At 33.2% G+C, this 21,633-nt stretch overlaps 3 protein-coding genes across 3 annotated transcripts in view; 1 reads left to right on the top strand and 2 right to left on the bottom strand.

Moving 5' to 3' along the window:
* LOC111699585 (neuron navigator 3) overlaps positions 1-7,007 on the bottom strand; it is a 42,510-nt gene extending 35,503 nt beyond the window's left edge. The window contains exons 1-3 of the mRNA XM_023470326.1: positions 6,805-7,007; positions 5,200-5,549; positions 1,498-1,553 (exon numbers count right to left, since the gene is read on the bottom strand). Coding sequence (XP_023326094.1) covers positions 1,498-1,553; positions 5,200-5,541 — 398 coding nt within the window. The 5' untranslated portion in view covers positions 5,542-5,549; positions 6,805-7,007. The remainder of the gene's footprint in view (positions 1-1,497; positions 1,554-5,199; positions 5,550-6,804) is intronic.
* A 285-nt stretch (positions 7,008-7,292) lies between these two features.
* On the bottom strand, positions 7,293-11,281 carry LOC111698689 (uncharacterized). The gene is made up of 5 exons (XM_023469129.1): positions 10,522-11,281; positions 9,568-9,635; positions 8,738-8,918; positions 8,297-8,340; positions 7,293-7,386 (listed from the first exon to the last, which is right to left on the bottom strand). The coding sequence occupies exons 2-5, from the start codon at positions 9,615-9,617 to the stop codon at positions 7,293-7,295; spliced, it is 369 nt and encodes a 122-aa protein (XP_023324897.1). The 5' UTR covers positions 9,618-9,635; positions 10,522-11,281.
* Positions 11,282-15,410: 4,129 nt separating this feature from the next.
* Positions 15,411-21,633, top strand: part of LOC111698609 (oxysterol-binding protein-related protein 8) — a 45,708-nt gene continuing 39,485 nt past the window's right edge. Inside the window, exons 1-5 of the mRNA XM_023469015.1 lie at positions 15,411-15,445; positions 15,947-15,979; positions 16,451-16,498; positions 18,077-18,144; positions 21,107-21,162. Of these exons, the coding sequence (XP_023324783.1) occupies positions 15,417-15,445; positions 15,947-15,979; positions 16,451-16,498; positions 18,077-18,144; positions 21,107-21,162 (234 nt within the window). The 5' untranslated portion in view covers positions 15,411-15,416. The remainder of the gene's footprint in view (positions 15,446-15,946; positions 15,980-16,450; positions 16,499-18,076; positions 18,145-21,106; positions 21,163-21,633) is intronic.

Below are 21,633 nucleotides of genomic sequence, written 5' to 3'. Positions count from 1 at the left end.
CTAAACTTTGCTAGAACAAATATTCAGAGAATAATTTCTATTGAGTTCGATCAAGGATATCAAACTGAATAAAACTTACAAAGGATTAAATCTTGGAATTGAAAACAAGCAAAGGAATTGAGTCTTTGCAACAAATCCCAATTTTCTAATACCTATATATGTACAACCAAATTATGTAAACCTTTGATATTTCAAACTTTGATTGTTTGATATAACAGAAGTCATAGTTTGAAATATCTAAGGTCTACAACATTGGGCTATTAAGATATAGGGATTTAAAAATCAGAGTTTGTGGCAAAGACTCAATTCCTTTAATCTAATCCACCGACAACAAAGTAAAGATGAGAAAAAGCTAAGAATTGATATTTTATTGGTTAGAAAGTCACATCAATATTGTTTTAAAGACTTGACTTTTTGACATTTTATTGATTTAATACATTTTTTGGCATACTATAAATATGATTTGTAACCCTTCTAATTTATACAATTTCCAAAATGATTTTTTCGCACTAACTTATTATTTTAATTGTCGTATGATTCACTCTTTGGAGAAAATCTTACCGTGCAATGTGCTTGACTAAAATTAACCAGTGGCTGAATTTAAAGAATTGAAGCCGCGGCTTAAATTTGAAACGCTACTCAAAAATGGTTGGTTCCACTTAAAATTGTTTTCAATATTTCAAGATTTAAGTCGCGGCTCGTATTCATTAAATTCGGACTCAGCTCCATTTATCGAAAACTTAAAAACAACTTAGTTCTTTCCACAAACTCAAATGGTCTTATACATTTATCTTTACAACCTGATGGTGTAAACATTTGATATTTCAAGAACTTAGTTCCACTCTTAATTCTCTCTTAATTTGATGGACTCGAACCATTTTTTATTTGTTTATGAGACTTGCGCCGTACTAAAGCTATAAATCATAAATCTTATAAACTGTAATGAACTCTCATTAAAGTTTTACAGAATCTCATAACGCGTTGATAAACTCTACTCAATGCCTATCAAAACACTATAACAAAATATTAGGATCAACTTAATTGAATATTTTTAATGAACATTTTTGGAGAATTTTCAAAGAATTATGTTATCCATTTTTATGCACAAAGAGAAAAACTTCTCCGCAGTGAGAATTACTATGGACAAATCAGTAAACAATAATATGTTCTAGGACGAGCACTGCGGCTAGAATATGTTCTAGGCCGAGCGCTGCGGCTAGAATATGTTCTAGGCCGAGCGCTGCGGCTAGAATATGTTCTCGGCCGAGCGCTGTGGCTAGGATATGTTGGACAGGGGGATATTGAAGGGCAGAGTGATCTAAATGTTCAAGCTATCAGGCAAATATCGATGAGTTATATCTTTAAAACGGAAAATAAAGACAAGTATTTTATAGTTATAAACTGTCTAGGACGAGAAGTAAAGGTAAGTTAGTCAGTAAAAAAAAAGGCTGCTGCAATTCGGAAATTTCTTTTTGGTAAATTGCTGCAATTGCTTACCTCACAGAGTTGCTGCGATTCATTCGGAGAGGGAGGGGAGATAAATTACCAGAGTCCTAAAAAAAGTATTTTTTGAAAGAAAATTTTTAAATTTACTGCTAAATCTTTTTTTCTGCAATGGTAATTGATTGTTGTTTTCCATTTAAAAAAAACGCCGCAAAGGTTTTATAAATAGTAGAATATCTTATTCTTAAAATTGTCTAAACTTTTTGGAAATACTTTAGCTTTTTATATTTACAGAGAAAGAATAATGTTAGTCAAAATGCCTAGTGTTACTTGTGGATTTCCAAAATTTTCAAAATATATTTAGGCTTTGTCACCCCCCAGGGTGCCAAGGGGCTCCCACAAAATTGTTCAGCCAATTTTGTCTAGCAGTTTGGCCAGATATATCGATGGCCAGATATATCGATCATATATATTGAATAAAATGGAAAAATAACCTGTGTTTTACTTATCAGATATATCAAAATGGCTTTATTTAGCTCTTTCTAAAGCCTTTCCTTTGATAATGTGAGATCCATCGAAAAATTTGATCCAAATTGATTCAGTTTGTTGGATTGGATACTAATAAACAAAAAGATATTTTACAATCTACATTGCTTATATAAAATGATATATTAATATTAAGTAAGTAATTATTTATTTAAAAAAGGAATTGAGTTTTTACCACAAACTCAAATTTTCTACTCCGCATATCTTTGCAATAATAAACCTTTGATTTTTCAAACGTAGATAGAGCTGACAATATTCATAGTTTGACATATTAAAACTCTGTTAACGACAAGAAAATAAAACATTAAAAAAAACCGACTCAAGTTCTGAAAAGAAGGAAATGGAAAGGAAAGGATAAAGAAAGTTAAATATATATATTTTTTTTAAATAATTGGTTGTTAATTATTTGTATTCTTCGACGATATATTGGAATAAGAAATGTAGATTTTTTACTAATATTAAAATAAAAAAGTTTTTAAGGTGTGTAAGTATAGGTTTTAGATGAAATGATTTTATTGGCAAAATCGTCTTGGTTTTCTTTGATTCTTTTACAAAGGTAAGATAAGATAAGATAAGATAAGATAAAGTTTATTGCTGAAATAAATGTATCTGTATACAGATAGAGTTTACAATCACAAAATTGATGATTATATTAACAGTACAAGTATAAAGCAATTAGGTGGAAAATAGCTCTTGGCTGTTTTGATTTTTCGATGCTTTAGGAAGGTCATTGATAAGAATTAGAAATAAAATTGGTCCTAATATCGACCCGTGTGGTACACCACAAGTGAAGAGTCAACACCCCTGATTGAAGTAAATTGTTTTCTTCCCTTTAAATAATTTTTGAACCATAAGTTAGAAGTCCCACGAAATCCATAGTAGTAGTAGTAGGTAGTATCTATCCTAAATATAAAGTTGTAACCTCTGTTTGTTTGTCCGATCATAACTCTGGAACCCCTTGACCAATTTGCCTCAAATTTTGATTTGGTAATTCGGCAGGCTCACTAGAATGTTCTTAGCTTAAATACCGAAAATTTAGCTTCGCGGTAAAATCGCTTAAGTGCGGGTAAACGGCGGTATTTGTAACCTAGGCAGCTAGTAGGTGTATAAACTTTGAATATTGGTTCTGCTCAAGATAATTTTTTAAACAAATTCTGTTTAAGATTAGTAATGAGATTAATAGTTGAAAATTTAAGAATGTTTTTTCCATACCATATTTTTAGGAAGTTGTGAGGAGCTAATTTAAATAAATTTTTCTTTATGAATGCAGAAATCGTCTCTGTTTGTAAGGTTTGAGTTTTGATACTTTTTGATAGCATCCAGTCTTCTTAAATGTCGTGTGGTAATTATAAATATAACCTAATTAAATGTTCACTTATACTTTATTTAATCTTTTTTACCGGAGGAGGGAGAAGAGGGTGGAGGGGGTCGGAGTTATGAAAGCTAATAAGAAAGACTAATTTGATCAAGTTTAGTATGAATTATTAATAGCGCACTTGGGGATGGAACATTATGAATAAAATATGATAAACCTTTCCGGAGAACACTTTTTATTTAACGCTTAATTTCTTATAGGGACAGTTATAGACGTAATTTCAAGTCATCTTTTTATTTAAGCGTTACCTGACCGATTCACAACGGTACCATTTCATCTTTATCTGGGCAAAAATGACCGAGATATCATGGTTTTTCTGAATGAAATTTGATAATTTTCAATCACGGTTTCTAGTAAACTTGTGACTTGCGGAAATATGGAGTATAAAAACAAGGAAGAAAATGACAGAATTTACTTTTTATAGTAAAAATGTATAGTTAAGGATTTAGTAATTTGCCATTTAACTTTACTTCATTCCATAATAGTACTAACTCCCCCCCCCCCGTCTACCTACTCCCTACTTTAAGGATTTAGTAATTTGCCATTTAACTTTACTTTATTTCATAATAGTACTAACTCCCCCGTCTACCTACTCCATACTTCATTCCATAATAGTACAAACTCCCCCCATCTACCTACTCCATACTTCATTCCATAATAGTACTAACTCCCCCATCTACCTACTCCATACTTCATTCCATAATAGTACAAACTCCCCCGTCTACCTACTCCATACTTCATTCCATAATAGTACTAACTCCCCCGTCTACCTACTCCATACTTCATTCCATAATAGTACTAACTCCCCCGTCTACCTACTCCCTACTTCATTTCTTAATAGTACAAACTCTTCCATCTACCTACTCCCTACTTCATTTCATAATAGTACAAACTCCCCCGTCTACCTACTCCCTACTTCATTTCTTAATAGTACAAACTCCCCCGTCTACCTACTCCCTACTTCATTTCATAATAGTACAAACTCCCCCGTCTACCTACTCCCTACTTCATTTCATTATAGTATAAACTCCCCCGTCTACCTACTCCCTACTTCATTCCATTATAACTCCCCCGTCTACCTACTCCCTACTTCATTTCTTAATAGTACAAACTCCCCTGTCTACCTACTCCCTACTACTGCAACATGCATGACTCATTGAGTGCTTTTTACTCTATTATTGATCCTATATATCGAATTTATTCAACATTTTTAATCTGTTTTCACCAAGTTTTAAAACATTCACTCACACTTACAGCTACTGTGATACAGTAGTCGGCGATTATATCAATACAATTAAGACGGATTATTATTGATCATAATTTGATCCCTAACAAGTAGTTTTTAAATTACAAGTTGACAAGTAAAGAAAGAAAAGCTGTAATTGACAACTTCTCTTTGTTAATATGTTTAAGTGTTTCTGCTGTTTGAAAGATTTACTGTATTATCTTTACACCAGTAACATAGCTGAAGCAACATTAATTGCAATGTTTATTGTCTACTTTTTGAAGCTATTCTTTCTAAACGCAAAATGTCGTTACATATACGTACATAAGGGTGTCAGTAAATCATTTTTTTTATTTAAGCCACAGAACAAAGAATTTATAGAACTCGAATCACAAAAAAATGTAAAACTGCCATTTACTGTTAACGTACTGCAGACATATTTTTCACATTTGTGCTCTATGACCTCATGGGTCCTGAACTACTTTTAGAAAAATTTCTTCAAGAAATTGTTTTCATTATACAAACTTTAAAATTTATTTCACTACAAACTTTTTAATTTCTTTTCAGACTTAAAGGAAATGAAGTTTAAAGAAAGTTAAAAAAGTGTTACCTGATTATTTGGAAATTTTCTGATTTGTACAGGCGTGGTTCTGGGTTGTATAGGGCTAGATCTAGCTTGTGTGGGTGGAGTCAGGGTTGAATTAACAGGATTAGCTCTAGCTTGTGCACCAGCACCAGTTCTTACCGGTTGTACTGTACCGGAACCGGTTCTAGGTGGTTGTACAGCACCAGAACCAGTTCTATGCGGTTGTACTGTACTGGAACCGGTTCTTTGTTGCATCACTGTACTGGAACCAGTTCTTGGCGGTTGTACTGTACTTGAACTGGCCCTGGCTTGTTGTATCGAACTTGAGACAGAATCTAGGGATTCCAAACTGTTAGCTGCCCGCATGCTTTCTCCTAGACATGTTTATTTGATCAATCTATCATTCATAAAGTTAGGAATAAAACGCATTTTGAAAATAAATCTATGAAGTCTAATTGGGAATGGTTGGTCTTTAAGGCTTTAGTGTCATTGAGGTAAGACGTGTCTGAGATTTGCTTGTAAAATCAAAAGTAGAGGAGGTAAGAGGTCACATAGTTGTACCCGTAATGTCGTGTAAATTTGGCCTTCTCCTTCTGTTTAGATTGCAATGTGGGATAAAAAGAATTTTGGAATAAGTAAAAATTCTCTTCGAATAAAAGTTTAAATGTATATTGTTCAATATGTGTTGATAATCCAATTGGTTATAAACAATTTGGCCAAAAATGATATTTCGAGAATAACCTCAATTCGTAAACTTCAATGTGAAAAATGTGACTAAAAGTTGACAATGTGAAAGTCAGAAGCATTATTTTACTTTATGAATCACGACGACTTACACTTTTTAAAGCTTTATCTAGTCCTGGTAATTCAAAGTACCCGTAAAAGGGAGTGTTTGCCAACAATGAAAGGGGGTATACAGGCCAAACCTAAAACACTTTCGAATTCAATCGCTCCTAGTTTTACTTTTATCTAGCTATGCTGTGTTTAACGAAGTTAAATGGTTGAAAACGCATATTACTAAGGGCGGAAAAACTTAAATCATTCATTTTTGATCATTTAAATATTACAATATAGGAATTCCAAAAGTTTGGATAAATTTTATTTAGTTTACTTATTACAATCTTTTTTATTTTTATATACATATGTACATGTACATGTACATGTACATCTGGCAACCCGGACTAACCAGAGTGGGCAGCATTCCGTTTCTTCTATTTGAAATCAAACGTGTTTTTTTGGTCTATAATTCAACACTCTTTCACGTTACGGATTTCTTTATTCTTTACTTTTTTCTTCAAAATAAATATGCCGACAAAAAAGTATTTAAGAAAAAGACTAAACAATTGTGTTTAATGGGTCAAATTGTAATCGAAAGTCACAGCTTTCAGAAATATTGACAGAACCGTTAAATCCACGTGCTGGAGGAGGATTATTTGGACGCTGTAGTGTCTCCCGCAGAGAGAAATGCTTGAAATTCAGAAAGTTTTTCGGGTTTAGCCTATACCGCCTTTTTTCGCAGACAACCCCTTTAAAATTTCTATTTCATAAACTCTATAAAATAGTTATTGTGATACTTCTCTAAAATCAAGGATCACTGGAAATTCCGAATAAAGCTATAATGAAATTTACTTGTATTTTCTCGTGTAATATAGTAGTTGTCTAGGCTACTATACCCCTGCTGCACCCAACCTCCATTATACCACACCCCTCCATCTCCATCAGATTGCCACACCCCCGTCCCTCCTGAGGTCCACACCCCCTGCCAAGGCGTTCCCTTCTCTGAACTAGGGGGTTGGACCTCTACGAACTTACCCTCGTTCGAATCACTAAAAAAATCAACTTAGCTAGTAATCAAAGTCTCAACCTTTGTGTGTAACCCAGATCGGAATTAATGCTTGATCCACTCTTTTTCTTAATCTCCAGATTAAATAATGCTTGTTCTCTACTTTATATTAATCTCCAGATTAATTTACCGATCGGAATTAAGGATATTCCATTCTAAAGTTTTCAGCTCAGCTTAACTTTTTTTCCTTCAAAATAGTACTTGCTGAAATGGGAAATTGCGTTATTGATTATTTGGTGTCATCTTTAAATTTCAAAATTGTCCGAAACCGACTTTAACTGTTTAAATATTGCGCATTCCTAGTTCTAGGTTTGGTAAACCCTGAGACAGTGTTGGCAGGTCGTCTTTGTGATGCAATTAATCGTTCTCTAATATCAACAAGCCAAATTTGGAAAACAAGATAAATTAAATACTTTTATGTTTAAACATTGAAGATACTCTCAGAGAGGTGTGGAAACATTGTGGAATAGGAAGACGACTGTTAGACTAAAGTTTTGACTTAAGTCCAATGACTATGAAACAAATTGCAATTGTGTAGTTAGCGATAGGTAGTACCTAGATTAGCTTTACAGAAACTTTTATTTTTTAGACCTTTCAAATGTTTTACGACAATCTAAGAAGGGTCCATCGATTTAAAAATGTATTCTGTAGAAGTTTGCTTTTATTAAACATGCAAATTTGTAATCCTAGGGGAACATAAAAGGCAAAAACGAACCTAAACTATCGTTTTAAAACAAAACTTTTTGCCTTATATTTTCTTCTAAAGTAACAAATTTGCATGTTTGATAAAAGCAAACTTCTACAGAATAAAGATTTTAAATGTTGGAACCTTCTCATAAATTGTCGTAAAACCTTTTAAAAGTCTTAAAACACTAAAAGTTTCTGTAAACCAAATCTGGCTAATTGGGATTTAAAGCTACTATTAAAACTATTTGCTGTACAAAAACATAAAATACTGATATAAAACCTGACCCCCCCCCCCCCTCAGCCAGAATCCACCGGCCCTCATATATCTTTATAAATGGTAAATATAATCTTTCTTGGATGATTGATTATAAATATTTTCTCAAGGTGTATTCGTTTTCCATTTATCTACACATAAAACAAACAAGCTCCCAGTGTTGTAAGGAGGGGGAGGGGGGGGGGGGCAAAGAATTCTCATTAGATTTCCTTTTTGTTTTTTACCTAATAGTATAATTTTCTCACTAAATGAAAAATGTTTATGTAATTTCTCAGGAAAAAAAGATGGTGGATTTAAAGAAAATTTAAATGGCTTCCCTAGTGCTACTCGACAGCTGCATGTTCCCAGAACCCGCGGATTTCTGTGTAATTGAATTTTTCTGAAACTTATTTTTCAAGCAAAAAAAATATCATCTAGTAGCAACATTAAAAACAGTTTAAAATTCAAATATGAGCCAAAAAGATAATTTAAAACCAAACTGAAAATTTCGTGTAAAAATCACAAAATTCGCTGAGCCAGGTATTTCAAAATTAGTTTAAAATTCAACATTTATTACTATAAGTGCTTCTCTAATATCCATTCGTGATGAATTCCTCTAAATACCTCTTCAAATGAATAATTAATTATTTCGCAAATATATTTTAAATATCAAGAGTTTCCAATTTTTAAACAGAAAACATTTCCAAAAAGAATGATTTTTCCCTTTAAAAGAATTTTGAAGAAGTGCATCGATTGCATTTAAAGTTTTAGATCAATTCCTGTTGACTATTTTGGTAAAAATCCTCAAATCCATGTTCATCTGCATCAATGATTTTTCTTGCCTCCAAATCAGGGGCTCTGATGCTTCCAGGGGCCCTGGTGCTTCCAGGGGGCCCCTTTCCATCGTCCCCTCCGGCAGTTTGTGTTCCACCACTTACTTTTAGTTTAGTTCTTCTGGGACTAAAATAAAACTTTATTTGGAAAAGTAATTATTCTAAAACCATGTAATATTTTTTATTTGATATGATTTTGATTATTCTATCCTGTCTATCCTGTCTATCCTGTCTATCCTATCTATCATGTCTATCCTGTCTATCCTGTCTATCCTGTCTAACCTATCTATTCTGTCTATCCTGTCTATCCTGTCTATCTTGTCTATCCTGTCTATCCTGTCTATCCTGTCTATTCTGTCTATTCTGTCTATCCTGTCTATCCTGTTTAATCCTGTCTATCCTGTCTATTCTGTCTATTCTGTCTATCTTGTCTATCCTGTCTATCCTGTCTATCCTGTCTATCTTGTCTATTCTGTCTATCCTATTTATCTTGTCTAATCCTGTCTACTCGTCTATGACATCTGCTTTCCATCCTTTCTTTTCTACAATGTATATCGGTGTTTTGTAACTTGTGAGACATATAAAACTGTGGAATAGAAAGAAAGACCGTAAGACTCAAGACTTTAAATATTCCAATGAGCAATTAATTCTGTAGGGTCTTTATACAGACCCATTTTCAAGCCATTGGTAAACTATTTGCGTTAAAATTACCTCAAATATGCATAATATCACATGTCGTCCTTCTTTTGCAGAATTTCTTTAGTCCCCCCGTTTACCTGTCAATGGCTTCCTGTAATCTTCTACTAGATCCCTCCAATCCGTCCATGCTAGATCCTCACATGCTCTGAAAGTGCACAGAGATGATAAGAGATTCGTTAGACTTAGGCATTTTTAAATTTGTTTGTTCATCGTTCGTTAACGACATGCAATAAGGATTCAGAGTAATCAAAGTCTCAACCTTTGTGTGTAACCCTGTATATTAATACCGTCTCCAAACCAACATTTTGTTTCATCTCAATTATACAGTGGTCTCCAGAAAACGATAGAATTATTCTCGTCGTCTTTACCCTGTACACCTTTGACTGATTATCGAGGGCAGAGAACTCTGTGCGTTATCTCTAAAATGGTGTTCAAATTGCCGAATAACTGGAGTGCACGCTAGAGTACAGTGTAATTGTGAAATCAATGAACTTACATATATTATTTAAAAATTACTGTCCAACACGGTTTCAAAAATTTAAATAACATTTTACAGTTTTCTGGTTACTACGAATATATATATAAATAAACATATAGATGTATATTATATATAAGAAACAGGGTGTTAAAAAAAAGTGTAAAGGTTTAACTCAATCTGCAGGAACCTGGATCAAGTACAAATTTTTTTTGAAACATGTGAACAAGAAGTATAAATAATATCTTGATTTTTATATTTTATAATTCGATAAACAAAATCTTATTAGGATTAAAATTTTGCAATATAGGTTGAACTTTGTATAGAGGGACACAAAAAACTGTGAAATTGGAAGACGACTGTTAGTTGTAAGTGCGGATCTAAAGGCCAATCCAGGGATTTGGCAGATTAAAAGATCCATTTAATCTTATGATTTGATTTATAGTCAACCAAATATTCTCTTTGATTTACAACAACATCAAGTACACATAAGAGTGCGTAAATGTCGTCTTCCTATTCTACAGTTTTATGAGTTTTATTGTATATTTTTGTTTACCTTCTTCCATTGTTTTACAAAAGTTTCTACATTGTCTCTGAAAATGAATCACTAAATATTAAAGGTAACTCTTTATTGTACGTTCTTAACATTCCCTTAGCTTTCTTAGGACAGTCATGAATAAAAGTTCTAGGATGAAAAATTCTTAATATCATTAAGGCGCAAAATTTGTCCACAAGTAAAATAAAAAATATAAGCATTTATATAATATATAACTTATGTATATAAAATATAACTTATTCAATTTATTATTCAATCAAAACAACAGATAACATCCTCATAAACTATGTATGGACCAATTGTCATGGACCAATCTTCAGTGAGGTCTGTTCTCGACTGCAGAATATTCCAGTATTTTTTCTGTTTGCGTATTTTCAGAAAGGTTTGGCGGAATAGTTATGACTTATATATCAATATTTAAGTGTTAGTTCTTATCTACCAGTTTAAAAAATTTAACCAGCCATTAAAATCTAATGAATGTAAATCAATAAAATGACCCTCCAGAGAATTACAATGATTTAAAAATAGGACTTATTTTCTCAAACCCCTTAGATAGTATTTGTTGTTTATGGCTTTTTTTCTTTAATTTTTTTTCTTTAATAGTCCATTTTCTTAACTACTATAAACTTCGATCTTTGCCAATTAACATCGCTTTTTACACTCTCCTCTTAAATACAATTTTAAACCCTCAACCCCTCAACCTTCTTTATGTAGATCGAAGTACAGAGCGAGAAAAAAACAGGGATTATACGTGACTGAATCCTGATTGGATGAGACGCTATACCGCTAAAGAAAAAAGAGTGCCCCGTACCCTGTACTCACCCCTATCCCCCCTCCTTCTCCTTGTAAATATCATGAGAAAGGTTAATTGATATAAATTCGATAAGAATTCGTAAAATAAGGTTTCCCTGTTACAATATAACGCATCCTTGTCAGATTGTCTGGGGGGGGAGGAAAGGAGCTAGGCTGGAGACAGTTAATCCCCCACCCCTCCTTCTGTAACAAATTATTGCATCTTTTTGTGTCATTCAGTTTCTCGTTTCTACTTTTCATTCAATAATATTATATTTTGTAATTCCTTGTCCATGTGTATTATATACTGGACTTCACGCCTCTCTTATAGAAAATTTTTACGTATAAATGTTGCTTTGAAACCGTTTTTTTTCTTCTCACATTTTCTAAAAGCATTTCTGTATTTCTTTTTATTATTTTTATGTCATTTTTGTGTGACCATCCATACCTTCCCTGCGGTCATTGAGTTGCCTTAAAAAATTGGACTCGTTCGGTTCAGCAGTTTTGACGTTTACTGAATACTAAAACACAGACAAGCAAAAATATAAAGATTCTAATACATATAAAACTTTTCCCCATTTTTATAGAGGGCTGGGGAGGAGGGTAGAGGTATTGTCAATGTTATTATTCTTGTACTGTATACAACTCTATTAAAACCACTTTAATTCCTGAGAAGCAAAGCTAACCCAGCATGTAATAAATGCCCTACTCCATAAAAGTCTTTCAGACCCGTATCAATCCAGGTATAACTCAATCAGGAAGTCACGGTTCCACGAATACCACTATCAATGTCAATCCAGACACAACTGTATAGATACCAATACGTGTTCCCTCTCGTTATGGTTGAAGAGGCATAAGAGCTATATCAGTAATACTATACTATCAATGTCAATCCAGACAGTACTTTATCTGTATTGATACTCCTTCCCTCTTGATATGGTTGACGAGGCATAAGAGCTATATCAGTTATACTTTACTATCAAGGTCAATCCGGACACAACTTTATCTGTATCGATTCCTAATCTATTTCTATCTTTCAAGAGAGTGATTCAGGATGCTTCTTGTTCAATAAGTAATTACTCTCACACTTTAATCTAAGCAGAGTCTAATTCCAACTGAAGAGTATTTAGATATCTTTGTTACAAGTTAAGTTTATTCATAGTTACAAGATTTACGACCTTATATGCAAATGAAATTAGGCTATTTACAGCGTAGTTGATACAATCATGATTATGTAGTTATTTACAGCATGGTTCAGATAATCATGATAAGGTTTTACGTAGTTATTTACAAACATAGATAATTAATAATATACAATGCAGATCAGATTTACAGATAAAGGGTTACAACGATATTTGTTACAAGCATATGCATAAATTATAAGTTTGTTCACTTTGTTCACATTTTTAATTAAGAATTTATCAAATTTCTAACTCCTCATTGAAATGTAAATTAAAGAAATATATTTGCTATTTAAAGGACCATTTTCGAAGTTTTGAAGTATTCTTACAATTTTCGATGTGTTTTTTAATCATCCGAAGGGATACGTTACAAGGTTAGAAATCTATCTTTTTACCAATAGTTTGTGTTTAAGGTCAATTAATCCTAAACAAATTGACTGCTCTCTGAAATTGATTTCATATATTTGTATATGAAAGGATGGGTAAAAAATCATTTCTTCCATTTAGAGAAACAATTATTCTTTTAAACTACTGTCTGCTTTTAGAGAGACCCCACACCAACCCTTGAAGCTGAATCTGAATGGCAACTACCCCAACTACCGTCTGTTTTTACTTTTAGAGAGACCCCACCCCCACCCTTGAAGCAGAATCTGACGGTAGTTAGTGTAGTTGGGTTTAACTGTGCTTTAAGCGTGGGGGTAGGGTCTCTCTAAAAACAGACGTTAGTTGGGGTATAGTTGCCATTAAGATTCAGCTTCAAGGGTGGGGGTGGGGTCTTTCTAAAAACAGACGGTAATAATCTTGTGTTCTTCAAGGGTTTTTGTTTATTGGGAAATGGGAAGGAAAATGAGAGTGGGAATGGGAAGGGAAATGAGTGTGGGAATGTTAAGAGAAATGGGAAAGGCCGATATGGAAATGGAAGGGGAGGTTAAACGGGAATGGGAAGGGATTTGGAAGGGCAGGGGAAGTTATAAGGGCATCGAGGAAGGGATGGTGAAGGGCCGGGGAATTGAGAGGGGAAGGGAAGGAAAAGAAAAGGCGAAGAGGAATTATGGGCCATAAAATGTTCAAATTAGAACGTTCGACATATTAAAATTTCCATGAAAATAATTAGTCCATTTGAACAATTTATCTGTGGAAAATTTGCTCAATTAATATAATGTTCAAATGCCATAAAATAGTTCACAATTAGATCAATTGCTGCAATAATGATAAATTTCAATAAATAAAAATTGGCGGGAAAAAAAATATAATTAGTTCTTGAACATATGTTGAATATGGATTTTGTGCATATGGAATAATGTTCAAATGGACTACAAACCGGTTTGCGAACAGCTCTGACTTTAGTGCAATTTTACGTTAGTGCAAACAGACTTTAATTCTATCGATATACATAGCATCGCTCGGTCAATTAATAAATACATAATTCTGTCAAACAAAATGAATCTTAAAGACGACATTGTTAAAAGTATTTGTAATAATCTTCAAATCTCATTGGCCAGACTCTAGTCGCTCTAGTCTAATTTCTCTGAAATCAGCTGTTATTACTTAGTTTTACAGAAACCCTATGACCTAAGCTCCAGACTGGAAAAAAATAGGAAAGAAACAAACCTCTAAACATCTATTCTGTGTTTTAAAAGCATTTAAGTGACTGAATTCTGACAAGTGTGTGAAATCTGAAGTTTAAATGTCTGTTAGTCCAAATCCTGGATTTGTTGGTAAGAATGTAATTTGTCGAATAAAAATGATCACTTAATTTCCCTGCAAACATTGGTAATTTCTTAGTATACGATTTTTGTTCTCCGACAAATCGGTAGGGAACATATACAGTTCAGAATTATTTACCCGAAAGATTCGCCAGCGGCACATGAAGTCGGTAAAAATGTTAAATTCCTGGGTGTGCATTTATAGATTATGATTTGACACCGCTCTAACAGGCACGTTATGGTTATGTTCCCCCCTTATCAGTCCCAGAGAACTGTGCAACGTGTGAGCTATATGTACCAAATTAAAGGAAAGAGAGAAAGAGCTGGGGTTATGCCAAAAAGCGTTTTCTAAACAAGTAATAATTAATGTTAAATTTCGTTAAATTTTGTACATGACCACTAATTTTGAGCAAAATTATTACTATTTATTTTTTGTCGGAAGAGGAGGAAATAGACGTTCCATAATATTTTAATGACAAAAATATTATGGGATGGGTTTGAATGGTACAGGGGTGTATATTTTCCTAAAAGATCATTCCCCCCTCATAAAGAATCATTTTTTTCACAGATCATTTTTAAAGGTTTTCTTTTCGATAAATTGGGAAAAAATGATTTTTTTGTGAAAAATGTATCTTGAAAAAAATTAAAATACTTGCCTTTTGATTACCCATTTTTCATTTTTTCCACCCAATTCACCAAAAATCATTTCTCTCCCCCCATGCACTTGGGTTGTAATTCTGAATGTTTGAATGCATGAATGTAAAGTGCATGTATGCATGTTTATTCATTGTTGAAAGGGAGAGGTGTCCCCAATTTTAAAGAGTTACATTTCAATTCACAACGGTACCTTCAAAACATTTAACTAAAAGGAAAAATGAAGAAAAGAAGATAAATTCTTGTAATCTCTTTTCTTTTCTCTATTTGAGAAATATGCAATTAATTATTTTTAGAAAACGAAATTTTTATAGTGTTGTAAATACATTTAGGTTAGATGTAAATCGTTGTGAATACGGTGTAAAACTTTTTAAATTTAGTGCCACTCAAGTGACCTTATTTTAAAATTATAAAGTAATAGATTTTTAAATCAGAAAATTTCTGACTTAAACCTTTTTGAGGCCTTTCCTTATCGTTAATGTTGTTTTATCTTAAAATAATTTCTTAAAATTCTGTTAGTGAGTCTTTGAGTGGAAATTGATTTTGTGTTTCAGGAGACTGGATGCCTGCTTTTCACTTAAAGTTTTTAAGGCAGGATTATATTCTGTTTAGTAAATCCAAAGTTGGTTTTCATGCTTTAACAATCTTTATCCCTTGCTCAACTGCATGATCTTTCTGTCTGCTTTCTTAACAAATATTGTAAATAACTTTTTTAATAATTTAATAATTTTTAAAGTAGTGTTACTAACATATAAAACATGTTACATGGGTCCGGAGGGAGGGGGAGGGGTTGTAAAATTGTTAGACAATTGTAAAACAAGAGTTGGGATCCTTTTAAAGTGATTTTAAGTGAACCTCTTCTGAAAACGATATGACCAAAACTCTGAAAATCCTTGCTGTTTAAAAATGAGAAATTTAATCTCCTGTTAATTTTATAAATTTCAATATCTCTCTCATTTTACTCAAAAAAAAAATTCAAGGTGTGAATTTGGTCTTGTTGCTTGTTGATTTGGGTTTGGGGAGCTCACTTGAAATTATGTTGAGTCGCATTGAAGAACATAAAATAGTGACTAAATATTCTGGTTTGATTAGAACTCCTAAAAATACTTCAACATCAACTCTCAGGCATTCGTCATGAAACATCACGAGTTAATCCTTCAAATAATATATATCTCGACCTAGATCCCTTAGTCTGAACTCTTAACAGAATTGGTATATCTAAAAGTTTGGTTTTAAAGCATTTAGCAAAATTTGACTCAGACTGAAGATACCACACTGAATGATTTTTTAAATGGCTCGTTTATAGACGATTTGTTTTTGTTTTAGATTATACATTTAGCTTAAATTAATAAAAAGAAACATCTGAAGTAAGATTGGTCTAGAAGCCGATTAAACTGATTAAAAACTATATTTCCTTATCTCCTAGCAGTTTATCTGTAAAATCAAAGCACTGCATATATCTTTTCGACGTGATGTAATTGCCCTTTGATATTTTATAGATGTAAGATCTAATAGTCAAATTTATCAAAGTTGTAAACCATCAAGTTGCAAAGTTGCAAATAAAATCTAATAAATGTCCCTTGGCGAATACTTCAGATCTCTGAACAATACCCCTCACAGATCATCTAACTATTTAGTCAACAGGTTCAAGCTTAAAAATAATAAAAAATTTAAAAGATATATACCCTTGTATTGCTTTCCCCCTGGTATACACCAGTTATCCTACTATGTTACTCTACCCTGGTATACACCAGTTATCCTACTTTATTACTCTACCCTGATATACACCAGTTATCCTGCTATTTTACTCTACCCTGGTTTACACCAGCTATCCTGCTATATTACTCTACCCTGGTATACACCAGTTATCCTACTATATTACTCTACCCTGGTATACACCAGTTATCCTACTATATTACTCTACACTGGTATACACCAGTTATCCTACTATATTACTCTACACTGGTTTACACCAGTTATCCTACTATATTATTCTACCCTGATATACACCAGTTATCCTACTATATTACTCTACACTGGTATACACCAGTTATCCTACTATATTACTCTACCCTGGTATACACCTGTTATCATACTATATTACTCTACCCTGGTATACACCAGTTATCCTACTATATTACTCTACCCTGGTATACACCAGTTATCCTACTCTATTACACTACCCTGGTATACACCAGTTATCGTACTATATTACTCTACCCTGGTATACACCAGTTATCCTACTATATTACTCTACCCTGGTATACACCAGTTATCCTACTCTATTACACTACCCTGGTATACACCAGTTATCGTACTCTATTACTCTACCCTGGTACACACCAGTTATCCTACTATATTACACTACCCTGGTATACACCAGTTATCCTACTCTATTACACTACCCTGGTATACACCATTTATCCTCTTATATTACTCTACCCTGGTATACACCAGCTATCCTGCTATATTACTCTACCCTGGTATACACCAGTTATCCTACTATATTACTCTACCCTGGTACACACCAGTTATCCTACTATATTACTCTACCCTGGTATACACCAGTTATCCTACTTTATTACGCTACCCTGGTATACACCATTTATCCTACAATATTACTCTACCCTGGTATCCACCAGTTTTCCTACTATATTACTCTACTCTAGTATACACCAGTTATCCTACTATATTACTCTACCCCGGTATACACCAGTTATCCTACTATATTACTCTACCCCGGTATACACCAGTTATACTACTATATAACTCTACCCTGGTATACACCAGTTATCCTACTATATTACTGTACCCTGGTATACGCCAGTTATGCTACAATATTACTCTACCCCAGTTATCCTACTATATTACTCTACCCTGGTATACATCAGTTATCCTACTATATTACTTTACCCTGGTATACACCAGTTATCCTACTATATTACTCTACCCTGGTATGCACCAGTTATCCTACTATATTACTCTACCCTGGTATACACCAGTTATCCTACTATATTACTCTACCCTGGTATACACCAGTTTATCCTACAATATTACTCTACCCTGGTATCCACCAGTTTTCCTACTATATTACTCTACCCTGGTATACACCAGTTATCCTACTATATTACTCTACCCCGGTATACACCAGTTATCCTACTATATTACTCAACCCCGGTATACACCAGTTATCCCACTATATTACTCTACCCCGTGATATAGAGAGAGAAGATCCTCCCTAGCTCCGGATTTTGGAACTGAATCAGTTCTCCAGATTAGGTTTAAACCGGGTAATTAAGTATTCTATTAAACCTAGAGAACCCGTACTTAATCATTTATTAGTTTGTCCTTGGTTGATAGTTAAATTATTCTTTTTAATTGTAGTTTTGTTAATGTAATAGTTATTTCAACATTGACTTCTTGGTTTTGTTGTCCCAAATATGGATAAAAGGATTCTTAGTTTGCCTCATGATTCCCTGAAAATTGTGTCAAAATAAGATTAATTTTACTTGAACATTTCTTAACTTTACTGAGCAAACCCTTTTATTATTATATTATTTATTATTGTTTAAAAATCAAATTTTGTTTACACTCTAAGAAAGTAATTAGTAGGTTAATTAAATCTTAGGTTCAGGGGACTTAGATTCTCAATTTGTCTTGTAGTTTGGTCAGAACCAATTGAAATTTTATTTTAAAGGGACTGTAATCGTCATTTTTAAGTTAACTGCAAGGGATATACATGCATGTTTGATTCATTGATAGTTTCCTTAAAAGCTTTGACTAATCAAATATGAATTAGATATCCATGTTTTAGTTCATGAACACTGTTTATTTTTATTTGAGATTTCTCTGCATTGCACATTTCTTGCTTTAAAAACAGTGGAGAAATTACCAAAATTAAACACTTATCAAGACAGAAAAACGATATTTTCTTCCACAATATTGATCACGTTAAATGCAGATTCCGAATACTGAATCCCTCCACTGTAATTTATAAAAATGTATCCAGTGTCCGAATTTCATGAATTTGAGCTGCGTCTTAAATCCACCAAAAAACCGGTTTCAATTGAGCGCCGGCTGAAATCTTGAATCAACGAATGCAATTTTAAGTGGACTAACCATATTTGAGCTGTGGTTTTTTTGGCCGCGGCTCAGATTGGGCCTCTGCATGATCAAGCTCAAAAATATTTTTCATGTTGTATAAAAGCAACATTTCTGCAATTATTATTTTTCTCTTTTTTTTAATCTTGAACTTCAATGATAAATCAGGGAAGTTTTATCCATCTCACAATAGTATAAACCAAGGCAAAATGTTTTCATAATAATTCATTTCATTTTAAGTCACTTTGATCATATCTCAAGTGAAAGCACTGTGGATTCAAATCCTTAGCACTGATTCAAAATATTCTACATCTCCTAGAGAGTAGATGAGATAAATTTCTGTATGCTACATCTTCAAAGATAGATGAGATGCAGACCAAAAGAGAGTAGATGACATGCAGAACAAGATATTCTGCATCTCCTAGAGAGTAAATGAGATAAAATGCTGTATGCTACTTCTTCCTGATAGATGAGAGGCAGAACAATAGATAATAGATGACATGCAGAACAAGATATTCTGCATCTCCTAGAGAGTAAATGAGATTAAATGCTGTATTCTACATCTTCTTGAGAGTAGATGAGATGCAGAACAATAGAGAGTAGATGACATGCAGAACAAGATATTCTGCATCTCCTAGAGAGTAAATGAGATAAAATGCTGTATGCTACATCTTCTTGAGAGTAGATGAGATGCAGAACAATAGAGAGTAGATGACATGCAGAACAAGATATTCTGCATCTCCTAGAGAGTAAATGAGATAAAATGCTGTATGCTACTTCTTCTAGATAGATGAGAGGCAGAACAATAGATAACAGATGACATGCAGAACAAGATATTCTCCATTTCCTAGAGAGTAAATGAGATGAAATGCTGTATTCTACATCTTCTTGATAGGAGATGAGATGCAGAACAATAGAGAGTAGATGACATGCAGAACAATATATTCTGAATCTTCTAGAGAGTAGATGAGATGCAGAACACGATATTCTGCATCTTCTAGATAAATGAGATGCAGAACAATAGATGGTAGATGACATGCAGAACAAGATATTCTGCATTTTTTAGAGAGTAGATGAGATGCAGAACAATATATTCTGCATCTTCTAGATAGGAGATGAGATGCAGAACAATATATTCTGCATCTTCTAGAGAGTAGATGACATGCAGAACAATATTTTCTGCGTCTCCTAGAGAGTATATGAGATTCAGAACTAATATTCTGCATCTCCTAGGGAGTAGATGATATTCAGAACAATACATTTTGCATCTTTTAGAGAGTAGATGAGATTCAGAACAAAAGATTCTGCATCCTCTAGATAAATGAGATGCAGAACAATAGATAGTAGATGACATGCAGAACAAGATATTCTGAATTTTCTAGAGAGTAGATGAGATGCAGAACAATATATTCTGCATCTTCTAGAGATTAGATGAGATGCAAAACATAATATTCTGCATCTCCTAGAGAGTATATGACATGCAGAACGCTACAAATTGCATCTTCTAGAGAGTAATAAGATTCAGAACAAAAGATTCTGCATCTCCTAGGGAGTAGATGACATTCAGAACGATACATTATGCATCTTCTATTGAGTAGATGAGATGCAGAACAATATTTTCCGCACCTTACACTCCCAAAGAGGAGATAACATGCAGAGTGATTTATTCTGCAGCTCCTGCTGAGTAGGTAGCTCCATGAGATAAATGTTGATCATCATGAAATTATGTAGATAAAAGCACCTTTTATTTGTTGTCGTTACCACCTCGATACATTGAATCATACTCAAACTTATTGGTTCAGAACTAGGAAGGTAAATCAAAGACAAAGTTTGAACTGATGGTAACTTGTGTCCGCATTCAAAAGTATCAAGCTCAAAAATTGATTAATATTTAGAAAAACCTTAAAAATGATCTAATACAGAGTAAAAAGATTTGTTGAGGTGGACCATCCGTTTTTCACAGCTTTCTTTGATCTCTATTTTTTTAACCAAGAAAAGAGTTATTAGCTTTCAGCTGAGGAGAGATATGACTAGAAGTTCACTCTTCTTATTGACTGTAAATTTGCAATTTTTAATAATTTTTTTTTGATTAAAAAAGTGCTGGATGTTTTAACTTTTAATCAGTTTTTTTTTTAAATATTTTTTTTTCAGGGGAGGATTCTAGTCATGTCCACAACACGGACTTACTGTTCCCTGAAAGCCAACAGGTTAGCACTTTATAATCTAGTTTTTCTCGAGAGCATTCAAGATTCAGGATTCTTACATCAAAAGTTCCAAACTCTTAAAAAAACATCCTTTTATCTAAATTCTAACGAAAATCGTAATGAGCATAGGAGAAAATTTCTCTTCCAAACTCATCCTTGAGGAACTGAAAACTTGTGTCTCTCATTCCTATATCTCTGCAACCTGAAAGTGTAAACTTTTAAAGTTAAGACTTTGACTATTAGAACTAGAATCAAAGATTTACAACATGTCTGATTCAGAAAATGACCCTTTAAACCTTTGACTTATCAATGCTGACGTACTTATCCTTTATGTTCTACAGAATTTTTTGTAAATTTGTTTGCAACCTGTTCTCTAGTCAATAAATATCAACATTTACGTTCCAGAACATGCAGTAAATAAATATTTGAACTTGAATTTTAAAAACTGTGTTGAACACAAAATATTCTGGATTT

This window comes from Eurytemora carolleeae, unplaced genomic scaffold, assembly GCF_000591075.1.
Source record: "Eurytemora carolleeae unplaced genomic scaffold, Eaff_2.0 scaffold77, whole genome shotgun sequence".
Classification (NCBI taxonomy): Eukaryota; Metazoa; Arthropoda; class Copepoda; order Calanoida; family Temoridae; genus Eurytemora; species Eurytemora carolleeae.
This window is presented reverse-complemented; position numbering and strand designations above follow the sequence as displayed.

Bases quoted from the DNA above. Each gene is read 5' to 3' on its own strand.
- LOC111698689 (XM_023469129.1), bottom strand. From the start codon at position 9,617: ATGGACGGATTGGAGGGATCTAGTAGAAGATTACAGGAAGCCATTGAC. The intron at 8,919-9,567 runs GTAAACGGGGGG...GTTTTATTTTAG, and splicing joins TTACAGGAAGCCATTGACAG to TCCCAGAAGAACTAAACTAA. The intron at 7,387-8,296 runs GGAAGCCATTTA...TGTTGATATTAG, and splicing joins CAGCTGTCGAGTAGCACTAG to AGAACGATTAATTGCATCAC.